This window comes from Plecotus auritus, assembly GCF_963455305.1.
Source record: "Plecotus auritus genome assembly, chromosome: 7".
NCBI classification, from domain to species: domain Eukaryota; kingdom Metazoa; phylum Chordata; class Mammalia; order Chiroptera; family Vespertilionidae; genus Plecotus; species Plecotus auritus.
The window spans coordinates 17,259,542-17,276,281 of NC_137774.1; the positions used below are offsets into that span (position 1 = coordinate 17,259,542).

General features: G+C 50.5%; 1 protein-coding gene across 1 annotated transcript in view; it reads left to right on the top strand.

The window, feature by feature from the left end:
- Nucleotides 1–6,448: 6,448 nt before the first annotated feature.
- FAM20A (FAM20A golgi associated secretory pathway pseudokinase) overlaps nt 6,449–16,740 on the top strand; it is a 30,631-nt gene continuing 20,339 nt past the window's right edge. Inside the window, exon 1 of the mRNA XM_080682159.1 lies at nt 6,449–7,529. Within this exon, the coding sequence (XP_080538285.1) occupies nt 7,126–7,529 (404 nt within the window). The 5' untranslated portion in view covers nt 6,449–7,125. The remainder of the gene's footprint in view (nt 7,530–16,740) is intronic.

The following is a 16,740-nucleotide window of genomic DNA, read 5'->3' on the forward strand; positions in this document are numbered from 1 at the left end:
AGTAGGGAGTGTGCAGGAGGCAGCTGACAGATGTTTCTTTCTCATCGATGTTTCTAACTCTCTATCCCTCTCCCTTCCTCTCTGTAAAAAATCAATAAAATATATTTAAAAAATAAAAAATAAAAAAATAAAAAAATAAAATATTGCTGTGTATTTATTCACACAGTAGTGGCTTGAATGGGGCTCACCCACCCCCTCAAAAAATATGTCGATGCAATTACATTAAGGATCCCAAAATGAGGTCATCCTGGATGATCTGGCAGGCCCTAAATCCAATGATGAGAGTTCTTATAAGAAGACCCACAGAGGAAAAGGCCGGGCAGTGAGGGAGGCAGCGTTTCCATGGATGAGGCCACAAGCCAAGGAAAGCCTGGAACCTCAAGAATCGAGAGCCTCCGGAGGGAGCCCTGGCGTTCGGACTTCAGGTGTTCCGAATTAGGAGAGAATAAATGTCAGTAGTTGTAAGCTGCCAAGTGTGTGGCGTTTTGTTACAGCAGCCCCGGGCAGCAGAAACAATACATTTGTTCAGTAAATATTTACAGAATAACTATGAGCCATGATCCAAGGAGTTGATGAATAAGACACCAAACTTTTCAAAGTTTTCTCTGCATACATAGAAATATATGTATATTTTAATGAGTCATAAAAGTTATTAACACACATTTTTCACCTCATAAAATAACAACAAATCAACCTGGCTTCGCCTTGGAAATGACCACATTTTGCTCAAGCAGTCCTTAATTTTTGAATTGAGCTTGTTTCCATTTTTTATTACCGCAAGAACCATTCTTTATCTAAATCGGATGCACACCTTTAAGTATGTCCTTAATTTTTAAAAAATGGAATTCTGAAGTCAAAGTCTCTGCCAGTTGTGAATGTATTGTGTCTCAGCTCCAAACTGACCCTCCCTTCCGCAGCTTTGAGAACCCGGAGCTGGGTGGACCCTGCAAACATTTCTCCTCCACCAGTTGGCACAGTGACAGGCTTTGTCCACAGAGGGCGCCATAGGAACACGGCAACCCAGCGGTGGCAGGAAGGCATCCTGGGTCCCAGTCCTCCATTTTTCATGCAGCATGGAAGCCCAGCAGCCCCCACAGGCCTGTCCCAACCACTGTCTGGGGCCACACTCCCCCACACAGGGTAGCAGCTACCCCAGTAGCTCTGGCCATGGCCTCAGGCATCTGTCTCCCCTTCCCATGGGCACATGGCCTCCTACGTGGAAAGTTGCCTCACCACCTCTGGCTGGGTTCCCAGTGGCGGACACGTGGTCCTCAAAGAAGCCTAAATCTCGACCTTGGGCTGGGGTGTTGGATCCCTCTTAGTCCTTGAGTCCTCACTGTCCACTTTTCCCAGCCTACAAGTAACAGCTTCGTTTTGCACATGCTAACTTCTGGATCTTTTAGAGGTGTTACTTTCACTCGTTAACAATTTATTTTGATTAAAATGTTCTTATTCAAATAACTGGCACGTGTTCAATCCCCTGACTGACTCTGACTGACATCAAATCTAAATGTGTTTACGTTTCCAAATTAACTTTCAGAGCCGTGGCTCCAGTGTAAAATTCCTTCCCAAGCCCTAGCCAGTTCTGAATATTTTCATTCATTTGTAGCGATGAAAATATGATAAGAAAGAAGTTATCCCTTCCCATTGTTTCCATTTGCATTCCTTCAATTACTAATAAGGTAGAGGGAAAATTATTTGAGTAGACAATATATTGAAAGGAGTTGTAACCAGCCAATAGTGGCTACCTCTGGGGAAGGAAATGAGAGAGGGAGAAGGGGAGTGGGGGGGGGGTCCCACTTTTTACTCTAAAATGTTGCACAGTGTCCAAATATTATACAAAGATAACATATTTGTGTATTGTTCATATAACTAAATATACATACATCGTGAAAGGGGCAGCCGAGCCCTCTGACGGCACACCCGTGCCGCGGCTCAGAGTTGCCTTCTTCAGCAGAGCTGAGCAATCAAAAGGAAATGAGACCCTGGCTGGTTTGGCTCTGTGGCTAGAGCATCGGCCTGTGGACTGAAGGGTCCCAGTCAAGGGCACATGCCTGGGTTGTGCCCTTGATCTCCAGTAGGGGGCGTGCAGGAGGCAGCCAATCAGTGATTCTCTTTCATCACTGAGGTTCTCTCTCTCTCCCTCTCCCTTCCTCTCTGAAATCAAATACACACACACACACACACACACACACTCACTCTAGAGGCCTGGTGCATGAAATTTGTGCACTGGGGGGGTTTGCCTCAGCCTGGCCTGCACCCTCTCACAGACTGGGAGCCCTGGCTCCTTACTGCCCGCCTGCTCGCTGCTCCTTAATGCTCAGCTTGATGCTTCTTAGCGCTGCTGTGGAGGCGGAAGAGGCTCCTGCCACCACGGCTGCACTCGTCAGCTGTGAGCCTGGCTTCTGGCTGAGCGGTGCTCCCCCTGTGGGAGTGCACTGACCACCAGGGGGCAGCTCTTGCATTGAGTGCCTGCCCCCTGGTGGTCAGTGCGCATCATAGTGACTGGTTGTTCTAGTCGTTCCACCGTAAAGGTCGCTTAGGCTTTTATTATATAGACTAGAGGCCTAGTGCATGAATTCGTGCATGGGTGGGGTCCCTCGGCCTGGCCAGCGATCAGGGCCATCAGGGCTGTCTTGCCTAGTCCCCATTGGGACTGATCAGGGCCAGCCGGCCAGGGGAGGGACCGCGGGAGATTGGCCGGCCACGGAAGGCTGTGGGAGAGCACTGACCACCAGGGGGCAGATTCTGCATTAAGCATCTGCCCCCTGGTGGTCAGTGCACATCATAGCGACCGGTCAACCGATCATAAACAGTCACTTAGGCGCATATATATATATATATATATATATATATATATATTTTTTTTTTTTTTTTTTTTTTTTTTTTTAAGAAATGAAGAGGGGAATGGCAGCCAGCAGGAACAGAGCAGACTGCCCTACATATGAAAGGATTGGGGAGTGATGGAATAAAGAGAAGAGGTACAAGCATGTGGGGTGGAGTTGTGGAGGCGGGACATGGAGGGGAAGAAAGGGAGAAGGTGAGACCATAAAGCATGGACTTTGTGAAGAGAGAGGTCTGTATTAAGGATGTTTGGAAAAGTAGAGGGTCATCACATACCTCATTCGTGGAATTCTCACTTCTCCACCCCCTCCAAAGTGACTGAGTCAAGACCTATTCTAATTTTCAGTCTTTCAGAGTAATTTCTATTTCTTTTCGCTGTGTCGATGTTCTGACACTGACCTTTGAGCCCGTCCAAGGTATTGATTTGTGTAACATTTGTTTAATGTTTGTCTCTCCCATGAGTTGTGGACGCCCATACGGGATGATGAGTTGCTAGACAACAGTTAAAATACTTCAAGACACGGCTTTCTAAAGACCCCCCAAATCCCAGCTTCCCTCCTTCTGGAAATAGAGGTGCTGTCCAGGGAGTAAAAACCGAAGCAGGGAAAACACATCTGTTGTTATTCTGGTAAAAAACTCACATAAGGTACAGGGTGCTGCATAGAAGAATTGCCTGATCTGAAACCAGCTACACATGAGTGTGTGGATTTCTTCCGATTCAAAATATAAACTCGGCTAATTTAAGTCAAGGTTGTTCTTACACGTATATTTTGCCCTCTATCCTGTATCTCCTTTCAAAAAAAAATTGATGCAACTTCCTTGACTGCTGACCTTTAGTAACCTGCTTATTCTTAATATCAAAGCTCAACATGTTGGTTCAACCATCTCTTTAAGAAGATAGCAAAAGCCAGGATATGAGGCCACAAAGTAAATCAAGTTTTTATTTTATTTTTGGATTTAGTCAATTTTACTTACAGCTTGTTTTTTTTACATTTCAGAGCATTACACAATTACAATTTTCTGACCTGCAAACAGATACCTTAAACAGAAATATTTTTTTAAAATTATCAAATTAGGTACAATACTGCAACAATTACACATATGACATTTTAAATGAAATATTGTAAGTATACATAAAAGTATAGAGAATAATATAACCAACCTCCATATATTTACACTCAACTTTTCCAGCCTCATTTCCCACCTCTCCTTTATATGCACCCCCCCACCCAGTCATATAAAACTGGGTCGTTTTGATTTGCATCGATCGGATGATTAGTGACTTTGAGCCAAAAAAACAAAAAAAAACCTAGTCAAATTTTAACAGTTTGTAACATATCCTTCAGACCATTTTTCTTTCTTTTTTATTTTATTTTATTGATTTCAGAGAGGAAGGGAAAGGGAGAGAGAGATAGAAACATCAGTGATGAGAGAGCATCATTGGGTGAACACTGCGGGGAGGGGCGTGTCATATAAAGGAGGTGGGAGACGAGGCTGGCAAAGGAGACAGAAGCCAAACCATGAAAAGTGACCTCAGGAGTGAGCTAGTCCAGAGGCAAGGTGACGTTGTGAAGGCTCCTCAGCCATGAGGGCATCAGGGTTGTATCCGAATGCCACAGAGATCACTCTGGCAAGGTGACATCAAATGTGTCTGATGACGTCAAAACACAGCGGGGGGGGGTGCGAAATGGGCCATATTGGAAACAGAGACCAGTTAGGAGCCTGTTTGCAAGAGTCTAAGAAACGACGAGGCCCTGGGAACATTCGAGGGTCGGAGGAATGGAAAGGGGCGGGGCGATGGGGAGGCTTGAAACCAAAGGATGAAACAGCAGCCGGGAATAAGCTGGTGTGAACTGAGGGGACGTACAAGAGGCTGGTGGGGAAGCCAGGAGCCAAGTTGTGGAGAGTCAGAGCAGGAGCAGAAGGGAGAGGCTCTATTCTGGGAGGGAAAAGGAGAGATTTAGACAAACCTGAGGAGCACGGCATCAGACTGGCCAATCCTGCCTGTAGCATGGCCACTCTCCCGCTCCAACCCCATTCCCACTTCCTGTCTGACTTCCACATAGTTTTGCCCTTGACCTTTCTAGGGCAGGAAAATGTGCTTAGTTAATCTCCAGCCCAGGTAGGCATATTGCTCCCTAATTGAGGCCAGACAAAAGAGTCCACTCAGGGAGCATGACCCCAGGGATGGAGGAGGATGGGAGGCACAAGACTTGTGATGCCTTCATGCCGTGTCCTTTGCGAGGCCAGAAAAATGCAAATCAGCTCGCCACCCTAACTGTGCAGGTAACACGGTTCAGTGTCTGACTCCTTCATCCACTGGCCATGATGTCAGGAGCTGAAACGTTTCTCTGACACTGGAGACCAGTTAAAGTTTAATTCCAGATAAGAAGAAGGATATGGGTCAAGAAACCCTATAAAATGTCCCTCCCCATATCCAGCTGGCAATCCTATCATCCCGAAAAAGGTCCTTTTCTGGTACCTTCCTTTCCCATACTTTGCTATTTTTGTCTTACTCATGAACAGTCTCGAACCTACCCCAGGGTACTCCAGAAACCGAGAAGTCAGCATATTTCTAGCAAACACATTTCACTCTGTCCTGGGGCTGGCTGTTCTAAGCAGGTTCTATACTTTAATTCATTGAAAGCCGCACAATGACCCACCCCATGGGGAAGGCTCAGTGCTGTCTTCATTTACAGATGAGGGGCTGGCAAAGGCTGCAAGAATCACCCACGAAACCACACACAGATGCGAAGAACTCTGATCTGAACCCACCAAAGTGTGTCTGAGGGTCTTGACTCCAGCAATGGAAGGAGGATTAACGTGCATGGGAAGCTTTGCTGCCTGGACAAGCAGCTCAAGGCAAAGATGTATTTTTCTGAACATTCAAGAGGGTGGGGCCGCCTCTTCAGTCAAACAGCCTTCCTTCTCCCATCAGGTCATTAAGGGGAGGAGCCAGGAGTTCAGGCCTGGGTGCCCGCTCCGCCTCCCTCTTTCTCAAAAGGAAAATGGGGTGGGGAGTATCAGTTCCCTCGCAGGATCTCGGGAGAGAGCCTACCTTGTGTCCTCCAGTGATTCATTTGGGTGGACTATTTTCACACCAAGCTAAAGGCAAAAGTTCAGAGTGGGGGCAGCAGGAGGCCGCTCCCTCCTGGAGTGCAAGAAAAATTTCCTCTTTGTAAAGCTCAGGCCCCGTTGGAATCAAACTCCATCCAAACAGGAAATCACCAAGATTCTAGGTTAAACTTGGTGCCTTCTTTTTAAAAGCCAAACTTTTTCATTCACGAAGCGGGGGGGTTTCCTGAGCGCGCCTATTTCGTGCCGCGCACGCGACGCGTAGTTGTTCTGGATGGAGTGTGTGTTCTGTGGGAAGAAACAGAGAGAGAAACGACAAAACACACACATCTGGCCAATTTTATAGGAGAAAGGCTTTCAGGGAGCTGTCGTTTTTCTTAAAAAAAAAAATAAAAAAGAAAGGAAAGCAAAGGTTTTACCCACACACCGCTTGAGCCCCCCCCCCCGCCCCCCCGCGCGGACTGGGCAGACCCTGGGCTGGGAAAGCGGAAGGCCTGGGGCGAGGGGGGATGGGCGCGAGAAGAGGGTTGGGTGACCAGGTGGAAGGGCAGAGCCGGCGGAGGAATCGGAGTCGGCTGGCGAGCTGCGCCAGAGGCAGGTGCCAGCGCAGAGTGGGCGGAGGTGCAGGCGCCCGGCCAGGCGGGGGAGGCCGGCGCTACCTCCGCCTCTAGGAGTCGGGCGCGCAGACCAGCTCGCGGGTTGGAGCGGGGGGGCACGGGCGTCCCCGCCGCCCGCAGAAGGAGCCGTGGGAGCAGTCGCAGCAGCCACTGGCGACAGCATCCTCTGGAGAGACGCCCCAGGCTCCGCGGTCGCCTTGCTCCTCCTAGAGGCGAGCGCGCCGCCCGCGCCCTGCGCTGCTGCCCGCCTGGCCCCGCCATCCGCCCGTCCGCGGGGACAGCCACGCCATCGCCCCCGGCCCTTCACCTGCCGCGGGTTCCGGGGCGGGCGGGTGCGGGGAGAGAAGGGGCGAGACACAGTGGCCCCGGAGACACCATCCCCTGGTCTCTACTCCGCGCAGAGAAGGAACGCCCGCCAACGCCGCGAGACCACGCAGTCCCTGCACCCAGCTCCTAAGTTCAAGGGCGACGCCCCTCAAAAGCGAAGTTATCCCGCGCGGTGAGCTCTCCGGCCCTATCGACCCCGACCGACCTTCTGCGCCCAGCGCCCCTCCGGGTCCCCGGAGCCGCCCGCGCGCCCGGCGGGGCCATGCCCGGGCTGCGCCGGGACCGCCTGCTGACCCTGCTGCTGCTGGGCGCGCTGCTCTCCGCCGACCTCTACTTTCACCTGTGGCCCCAGGTGCAGCGCCAGCTGCGGCCCCGCGAGCGCCCGCGGAGCTGCCCGTGCGCGCGCCGCGCCTCCTCCCCGGCCCCGGACAACGCCGCAGCCGCCTCGGACCCCCGCACGGCCGCGCACAACTTTTCCCGAGCCCGGTCGGGGACAGAGCAGGACCGCGGTGGCCTCAGTAGCCCCGGCTCCAAGCTGCAGGCCCTCTTCGCCCACCCGCTGTACAACGTCCCGGAGGAGCCGCCGGTCCTCGGGCCGGAAGACCTGCTCCTGGCCGGCCAGGAGGCGCTGCGGTATTACCGGAGGAAGGTGGCCCGCTGGAACAGGTGAGTACCCCTCCGGCCCGGCGGGAGAGCGCGCGCCGGCCCTGCCTCCCCGCGTCCCCTGCCCCCGGCACCCGCCCAGGCGGCGTCGCCCAGCCCACGAGCCCTGGCCCTGGGCTCCGAGTGTGTTCCCCACCCAGACCCCACCAGCTGTTGCAGACCTCAGAGTTCAGCCTCAAGTTGATCTCAGGGCAAGAAAAAGTTTCTGTGCAGCAGCACAGCCAAGAAATGTTCCCAGCCCCTCCCCCTTGAGCTTCTCTGGCTCACTCCTTCGCCCAATTTCTGTCCCCCGGGCCATTTCCGCCCTCTTTCTTCTTGTGGAAAGTCGCCGTTGGACTTCGGTTTTCCAGAATGAGGTTTCCAAGCAGAGCAATTCCAGGGCTGGTTGGAATTCGGCGCTCTGCTCTCAGGGCGGACCTGGGCGCCTTCCAGAAAGCTAGGCTACTCCCTGAAAACCAGCTCTTCCCCTCTCCCTGCGCCGCTGCCCCGCTGCCCCGCCAGAGGTCAGCCGGGCCAGAGAGTAAACCCGCAGGTTCCTGATAAGGTCGCCGCTCCGTTTTATTTAAAAGCTGGTTTGTCCCTTTTTGGTGAGAGTTACAACCCCAAGGCAGCTTTCGTGTCCTGGGGATTTGGGTTGACTTGGGTCTGAGGCTTGATGCTTTCACAGGGGCAACAAAAATCTACCTGGGAGTTTTTAAAACCCGAAGCAAAAGATAAAGGAATAAGATCCCAAACATATTTAGGATACAATTAGGAAGGATGTTTTTGTAAAAGCGCGGGTTGGGGCGGTTTTGGAGAAGATGAAGTGGTCAGTGCTGAGATCCCTGGCTCATGGCGAAAGCGTACAGACTTGTCTGAATATCACTCACATCCTCGGTTCACTTTCGTACCACACCCATCAATTCTCTTAATACAAGAGATTGCAAGATGAGATGTCATGGGGTAAGCAGTCCCTCCGGAGCGTGTGGGGGTGGGGAGGGACCATGGGGAGACCATAAATCGCAGTGGCAGCCCCGTTTACTGTTTGCTCATTATTCTGGAGTGCTGAGACTGCCTGGGGGAGGGAACTCTCCAGAAATTAAAAAGAGCGTTATTGGCCGAAATCACTGTGGTGAATTTCAATGGCAACTCTGTGGCTGCTGATTTCTATTAGGAAGAAAGTGGTTCTCAATTCCGTCGCTAATTGTGGGCCAAAAAAAAAAAAAAAAAAAAAAAAAGCAATTTGTGATTGCTTCTCAGACAGTCACTTTGGACATTATCTTTATTGCGTCAATAACATGGGAGTCTGGCTCAGTGAACTAGGAAATGTTGCCCTTAGGAAATTATCTACATGTCTGCTGCCCAGTTAAGAATGAGGGACCGCGGGCAGTCACTTGCTTTTGTAAATGCAGATCAGCATTCACTTAGTCACAGCACTGTGGCCTTAAACTTCCCCATGTTACTTTGGTCCTGAATATTTTGGCAGGAAAGCAAAACTCTTTCTCACCAATCTGTCCTACAGTCGATATTGAGCTTGGGTTCTACGTCGCCGACGTCACAGAAGTGCATTTTCTGATCAGAAATGATCTTGGTCATTTCACTGAATAAAATGGTCGGGGAGCGGGAGGGCTGGTGGCCATGCTGCATTAACAGGAATGGAGCAGTTTTGTGTGGCTGGTTGAACGTGACAGTTGTGGTATTTAGTCATCACTTCCTTCGCCTGCTGGAGGTCTCAAGTCAGATTTGTGGGCTGTAGCAGGCTGGTCAGCTGCAGAGAACACACTACCTGCTCCCAAACCGTACTGTAAACACCAGTGGGGGGATTCGTAAGCACGTGAATTGTCGCGTGTATCAGGATTACAAGTGGAACGAGGAAGACTCATTAGCGTTCACTGGAATCAGCTCAGAGCTCGATTGTGTGAGAGTCCCTTATTACCTTAAGGGAGAGAGTGCTCTGACCACTAGGCTAGGAGGGCGGGCGGGCGCCCTGGCCCGTGGAGGCTCCAGATCCCAGTGCAGACAAATAAATAGGACAGGCAGCAAAGGAAGACACAGTGAATGGCCTCGCTCATGGCTTACCCCGTGCACAGATGAACCTTCCTTATGTGGAGCCACAACCCAGCCACTGTTTGAACACCAGGGGTTGATAGACGTGTGCGAAGGCTTCGCTGCCAATAATTACCTGCATCGACTGCCACCCAAAAGGATTGTATCAGCAAACCGTCTGCCAACCCAGGAGAGGCGCAGGTAGTGAAAGAAGCCACGTCATCATTCTTCTCCACTTGCGGGAGAGGCCATTAGTCTGAGTGATTTTTTTTTTTTAAACCATCACGCTAATAAGTAATGGTATGAAGCCGGAAATTATCTTTCTATAACTTGAGCTCATTACCAACGGGAGAGAGGTACCCGCTCTTCTTTTCCCCCAGGACATTCCTTTGGGATTTCAGAGCGTGGAAGATGGAGCTTATACAGTGTTTTGGAGGGCATAGGCTCTCAATCAATATTTGCTCATGTGGATGGCAGTGATTAGCGGCGTTGAAGTTACCCGGCAAAAGACACGCTGTGCGGGGTGGCCTATGCACGTGCTATCCGACAGGCTTTCTGCAAACCTCCTGGGCCCGCTGTTCTTCCCTCCCTTCCTCTCTTTCCTCCTCAAAATGTAACTAAGCGCGGCACCATCCAGGTTAAAATGCAATCAGGGGAAGTGTTTCTGCCACTGATCACAGCGGGCGGGCGGGCGGGCGGGCGGGCGAGCCGGTGCCGGGCTCCAGCAGGCATGGTGACACCTGTCTTGAATAGTGAAGAGGAGAGAGCAGCACAGGAAGCAAGGGAAAGGCAGTCCTCAGGGTTTCAGGCCACGGACCCAGCAGCCAGACGAAGCCTTTCCCTTTCTAAGTGGTGATGGGACGCAGGGTCCACCTGGAGCCCAGGTAACTACTGTTCAGGGTGTTACTATCCTGGCCTCCCAGCGGCTGAGCTTCCGGTTTCTCCCCTGCCCACAAGCCGCCCGGCCAGAAGACATCTGTCCTTTGACATGTCGGAACACGGGTGCTAGGCCTGGTCTTTCTGCCCACATGTCTTTGGTTGGCTCCTCTGGATCCCGCTCGTCTTGACAGGCAAGGTCAGACCGGGTCATGCCTCACTGGTGAAAAAACTCCAGCAGCCACAACACAGACATGCGTTTTCTACTCTCTGCTGTTCTTTCTTGGCATCTTCCTGGGGTTTCAGGAACGTTACAGGCTCCTGCAGGGGTGGATCCAGCGTTTCTCAGGAGGGTGTGCAGACGCCTGTGTTCTTCCCACCGTCGGAAGCTCCTGACTTTGCCTCCCCTCCTGTCTCCTTGCTGTCACTGAGAGCGAGCAATCTGAGTCTCTCTTTGAAAACCACAGCAGAGATACTGGGCAGCTTTTCAGAAATGACAGTTGTTCAAGGGGAGTACATTGACCCAAGTTTCCCGGGGTCGGGGGGAGGGGAGAGCTTTGAGGAGATCCAGAAGCTGAGGCAGATCTGGGAGGGAGGGGAGAGAGAGAGCCAAGATAGAGGGCAGAGCACCAGCTGGAAATGAGAATTGTCTAATCTAGGCAGTTTTGAAAGGAAAGCTTCTTCCCACCATGGCATCTGCGGAATGAAAAACGCAAGCTTTTGATTCTCGCCGCCACTTTTTTTTTTAATCTCTTTCCTGCTTACCTCATGCTGGCCCCAGACCACTGGGAACATAGATTTTTTGGGAGCAAGCAGTTCAGCCCACAGAGCGGATAAAGGTCCGGGTTCTTTCTCATGGGTGATGGCCGGTGGCCTTCCCCCGGGGTCAGCAGGGCCTGGGACCATTGTCCGACTCTCCGCCGGGGATGCCAGGCTAAGAAAGGAAACGCCTCTTCCACTGGAGATGGGCCTCTTCCGCGTCCTGTGTGTGGTTAGCAGCGCGAGTGGGGATCCGACTTCTGTTTCCCGCTTCCCTCAATTAGGTCTTCGCTCGGCTGGTTTTGGGAAAGCTGTGATGTGAGGGGTTTCTGGATCCCTGGACCTATAGCCGGAGGAAACGTCTTCACTCTTCCGAAAATCGAAATCTCTGAGCAGATGGTTTCTGAGAGAGCCAGTCCAGATGCCCCTTCCCCATTCCGAAGCCCGGCTCGTGGCCATTATTAGCGCAGCAACGTCAGGGAGGGTGTCAGCGTTGTTCATCCAAGGAGGAGAGGCACTTCCTGTTTCCAAATATATCGAAATGGAGCCCCACAGCCAAGAACTGGAGGATGTTCTTCAGCTGTCCCATTGCTGCCACCCCTTACACCCGCCTTTCACCCCAACCAGGTTCTCCCCAATCCTGGGAACTCAGCTGGCTAATTCTTTGCTTGCAAATCTCTGAAACTTGCTGGGTATGTGCTAAGTACTTACCTACACTTGCTAACTTAGGCCTCACAACTTCCCTAGAAGTAGGTGGGTGTGGCAGACAGAATTCCAAGGTGGCCCCTGGATTCTCGGCCCTGACGTACACACACCTTCTCCTGAGGATTCAATCAAATGCCCATCCAGGTACTACCATAAGGGCAGCTGATCTTGGCATAGGGAGATTATCCAGGTGTGCTTGACCTCGTCACACGAGCCCTTCAAAAGCAGAGAGTTTTCTCCACCTGGTTGAAGCTGAGGAAGTCAAAGATACAAAGCAGGATAAGGATTTGCTGACTTGAAGTTGGTGGGGGCCGCATGGCACGGGGGGTAAGGGATCTTTAGGAGCTAAGATTGGCCCCCAGCTGACAGCCAGCAAGGAAGCAGGGACTTCATTCAGTCCTGCAACCACAAGGAACTGAATTCTGCCAACAACAGGAATGAGCTTGGGAACAGATCTCTCCCCTCCCCCAGCCTCCTGTGGAGAACTCCACCTAGCTGACAACTTTGCTTCAGCCTTCAGCCCTGCAGAGAACAGAGCCACACTAGTGGACTTCTGACCTCCAACTCCGCAAGTTCCTATGTGGGTCTTGTTTTGAGCCACTAGGTTTGTGGTCATTTGTTACACAGCAATCGAAAACAAACAGTACTGCTGTTTACTTCGTTTTATAGAGGGAACCAGGGGCCAGGAGGTTATATAACCTGCCTTCTAAAGTCAGGCAGTAAGCAAACCACAGGCAGGCTTTGGACCTGAGGGTCTGGCCCCAGAATCCATATTCCAACCAGTGACTCCACCCCAGGCATCCTTTGATGTCTATAGGTCCTCACTTTTCCTCTTGGGGAAAGGTTCTTCTGACTACCTCCGCCCACCCCGCCCCTCCCTGGCAGGATGTATCCTCTCCATATAATACCATATTGCTTTTTATGACTGTGCCCTGTCTGGCTTCATGGCGGCTGTCTGGAGCCTCAGGTGACAATAAATAGCCACTTGCTCCCGGCAGGAAAAGCTCCCAGCTTGCATGTGGTCACATGGATACATCTGTTTCGTGGTTTCCCACAGGGGAGAGCCAGGGTAAATATCTGTGGAACAGATAATTGGGAACAGAGGACATCGGGATTTTGGGGGGCTGTTAGCCAATGGCCTGATATCTCCCATGACAAAAGCCTTGAACAAAAACAATCCCAAGCATAAGATCACCCCACCTATCACTTGTCTACTCCTCCTTATAAACGTCTAAGGCAAATCACCTTCCTGAGACAGTCTAAAATTTGGATCTGGGGTTCTCTCCAGATTTGGCAGTAGTCTAAATAAAATCAATTGCAGTTGTCTAGATAAAATCAATTTTTTAAAAATGCCCCGAACTGGGAAAGAGACAGTCAAAAAGAGTCTTTCTGCCCTGGCCGGGTTGCTCAGTGGTTAGGGTGTTGGCCCTCAGACTGAACAGTCTCAGGTTCGATTTCAGTCAAGGGCACGTACCTCAGTTACAGGCTCAATCACCAGCTCCAGTTGGGGCACATGTGGGAGGCATGTCTCTCTCACATCAGTGTTTCTATCTCTCCCCCCTCTTCTACTCTCTCTAAAAATCAATGGGAAAAATATATTCAGGTGAGGAGTAACCAAAAAATACCAAACAAAAAAATCATAAGAAACACCCCAAAGGAAAGTTGAGAAGGTGCCATTTGCCAACAAGAGGGAATTTCCGGTGCTTTCGGAGAAAGCAGCCAAGGCCAAGACGTCTTGCGTTGAAGTGGGAAACACAGAGACCCTGACTGAGCCAGAGAAATCCATGCCCTGCCCGTGGGCAGGTGCTGACCTGTGCTTCGCCTGTGATTATCCATTAAGCTGGAGGCTGGGAGCGCCTGCGGATCCTGCTGAAGCAGGCTTGCAGCTGGCTGCACGCCACCCGGGAGAGAGCCGCAGTGGTGGTGAAGCAGAAGGGCATCTGTGTACCTGTCCTTACAGGCAGGCACACACTCAGGAGCCTAATGAGAACCAGAGTACGGAAAGGGGAAAAAAAGGCTTAGCTCTTTACGCGGCCTGTCGCTTGGCAGGGTGTCCTGCGTGGAAATGTGAAGTCAGGACAGAACTGAGTTGGAGCGCCTTGCAGATGCTGGCCTCCAGGACTTCCACTCCCTCCAGCGGACCTTGGAGGCCAAGCGCTGGAGACAGCCAACATCATTTGGCTTGAGCAAGAGGCAGAGTTAAGCAGCAGCAAAGGGCCTCTTTTATTGGGTTCGCTAGCAATAAACCGCATAAATTTGGGAAGCCACAGGAAATAGAAAATAGTAGAGGACTACGGTTCCTAAGAAACCAAGAACCTGTCATAAAATTCAGCAAAATATGGCGAGTGGAAGGGAAACCTCAGGAGTGTTGGCCCAGGGGCACAGGGACTGAGAAGCGGGCCGTGAAATAGAAGGTGGCCCCGGGGAGGGAGGGGATTGGAGAAAACGTGGGCCAGGTCGATGGGTTAGAAAAGAGCTCTGCCGGCCTACAATCAGAGCTGCTCATCCTGGGCAGCCAAGCGCAACTCTCCCAGAGGAAGCCAGCCTTCAGCTGCGATGCCTGGGCCAGCTCCGTAGGGCGTGAGTCAGTACTGTTGATGACGGTAACCAAAGCGGAGTCCACGGGGAGGGACAGACCGTCTCTCCTGGCCAATTCGAATGTGCTACGGGGTCTCAGTTTCATGCAAGTGGGATTTTTGTATCTCTGACTCATTTTCTTCCCTGGCTGAATGGTTACAAATCCTGTAGGGAAGGTGTATTTGCTTCACACCCAGCTCAGCTCATGCTTTTTCACTCTAAGGGAAGAATTATGCACAGCCAGCAGCTGCTTATTCATCCATTCTGTGCTCCTCTGAGCATTCAGGGATATGAGAGAAAGTCAGATTGACCAAGCACAACTTCATAAGCAAATCAAGCCCCATTGTTTCATTGTAGGGTTTTTTTGTTTTGTTTTAATATGTGTTTTTTTTTTAATTGATTTCAGAGATAGAGAAGAGGGGAGAGGGAGAGAGAGATAGAAACATCGATGAGAAGGAAACAGCAACACTGATGGGCTGCCTTCTGCCGGGGACCAAGTCAGCAACTCTGGGCATATGCCCTGACCAGGAATCAAACCAGCGACCTCCTGGTGCATGGGTCCATGCTCAACCATGGAGCCACACTGGCCGGGCTGTAGGGTTGTTTTTTTTAATAGGATCATTGGAGGCCCCTTAGTCCAAGTGATGAAGCCTATATTTCCCTTAAATTTTATGCAAAATTTGCATTCTGTGCGTAGTTCATTATATTTGCAGAGTGTCGCCTGCATTGATTAGGATACTTTGGTTTCAAGTGATAGAAACCCAACTCAAACTAACACAAGCAGGAAAAGGGAAGGTGGAGACTCAAGAAACCAAAACTCAGGGCAGCTGCCTCCAATCCCCTTCGCCTTAGTCCATCTGTACGTCTTAATCCCCTCCTGCTCTTGCAAATCCCAACAGCCCACGGGCTTCTCCAATTTCCAAAATGAAAGACCCTTTACAAAGACGTTGATTGGTCAGGACTGGGAAGCTATGATTGGCCCAGCTTTGAGGCGGATGCCAACCCCTCAACCAATCACTGACACTGGGGAGGCGGGATCATTGGAAACTCACCATTCAGTTCTCTATTCAGTCCACGGGGCTCAGTGTGGGGAACAGCAGGTCCCCCAAAACCTGGCTGGGTGCCCAGAACTGCTGTGACCAGAGTGATGCTGGAAAGAGTCGCAGCTTAATGCCTCCCACAGTGTCTGACTCCGATAGCTACTGTTCTGGAGTTTTAATAAGACTTTTCAAAAACACCTTCATTCGTAACAAATTCCTAACATGTGCATATTTTTTACACCAGCCATTAAAATCCTCCCAAGAAGATAAGAATCTTTGTTTATTTGGGCTTTCTCTTAAGCCCACCTTACTCTCTTCGTGGGGCCTGAAGAAAAAAATGATGTAAACCCAGCTCATTCATGGGCTCATGTCTCTTTCTCCTGAAAAGAGATTCCACTTGGAGCCAGTAGACCTGTATTTGAATCCTGAGGAAAGCACGTCCCTTGTTTAGGACCGTGTTTCTTCTTTTGAAATTCAGAGGGCGAGTCTGTGGTCCCTGAAGCCTTCTGGAGCCTCTGTTTTTCAAGCTTTGCCCATCTTCAATCAGAATTTCTTCTTCAAAGGCTGTCGGAGGGAGAAGATGGGACATTTTCCAAGTGTGCTTTGTGGATTTACAGGGTTCTGGGAGGTCCTTCGTGGGCTGTGCAAATGGCTATTTTCATCATGAAAAAGTGTGCCTTAAAGTAATTTTGACGCGAGAACTCGCACTGGGTTATGTTATGCACAGGGTAGCACATTGAGCCTTCCATGTGGAACTCATGTGGACAGATGGCTCTGCCAGCCCCCCGCCGTGCGTCTCTGTTTAATTGAGTAGTATCTTGAGATTGCAAGGGGAGCTGTTGAAAACCGTTTCAAATCCCAGCCACTTCTGCGTGCTTATCAGGATTTTTTAGACTCTGCTGCCAAACAATGTGCAGAAATTAAGTGCAGAAATAAGACTATTCCTGTCTTCCCTGCCCCCTGGTTTTGAATGCTTGAGTTCATAATCCTATTATCCCTCTTGTTCTTACAGATTAGCTTTTAAAAATAATTTTACATATTTAACCACCTAAATGAGATTTATAGCAATAAATTACAATTTTTACCTGTTTTATACATTGGGGATTTGGTATAAGATTTTTTTTGAAAAGAAGGTTCCACTTGTAGAAAAAAAACCCAAGCACACCAATTTGGAATATGGAAACAGAGTAAAATTCTTTTCTTCCATTCTTTAAAATGGATGTGCCTAAAAC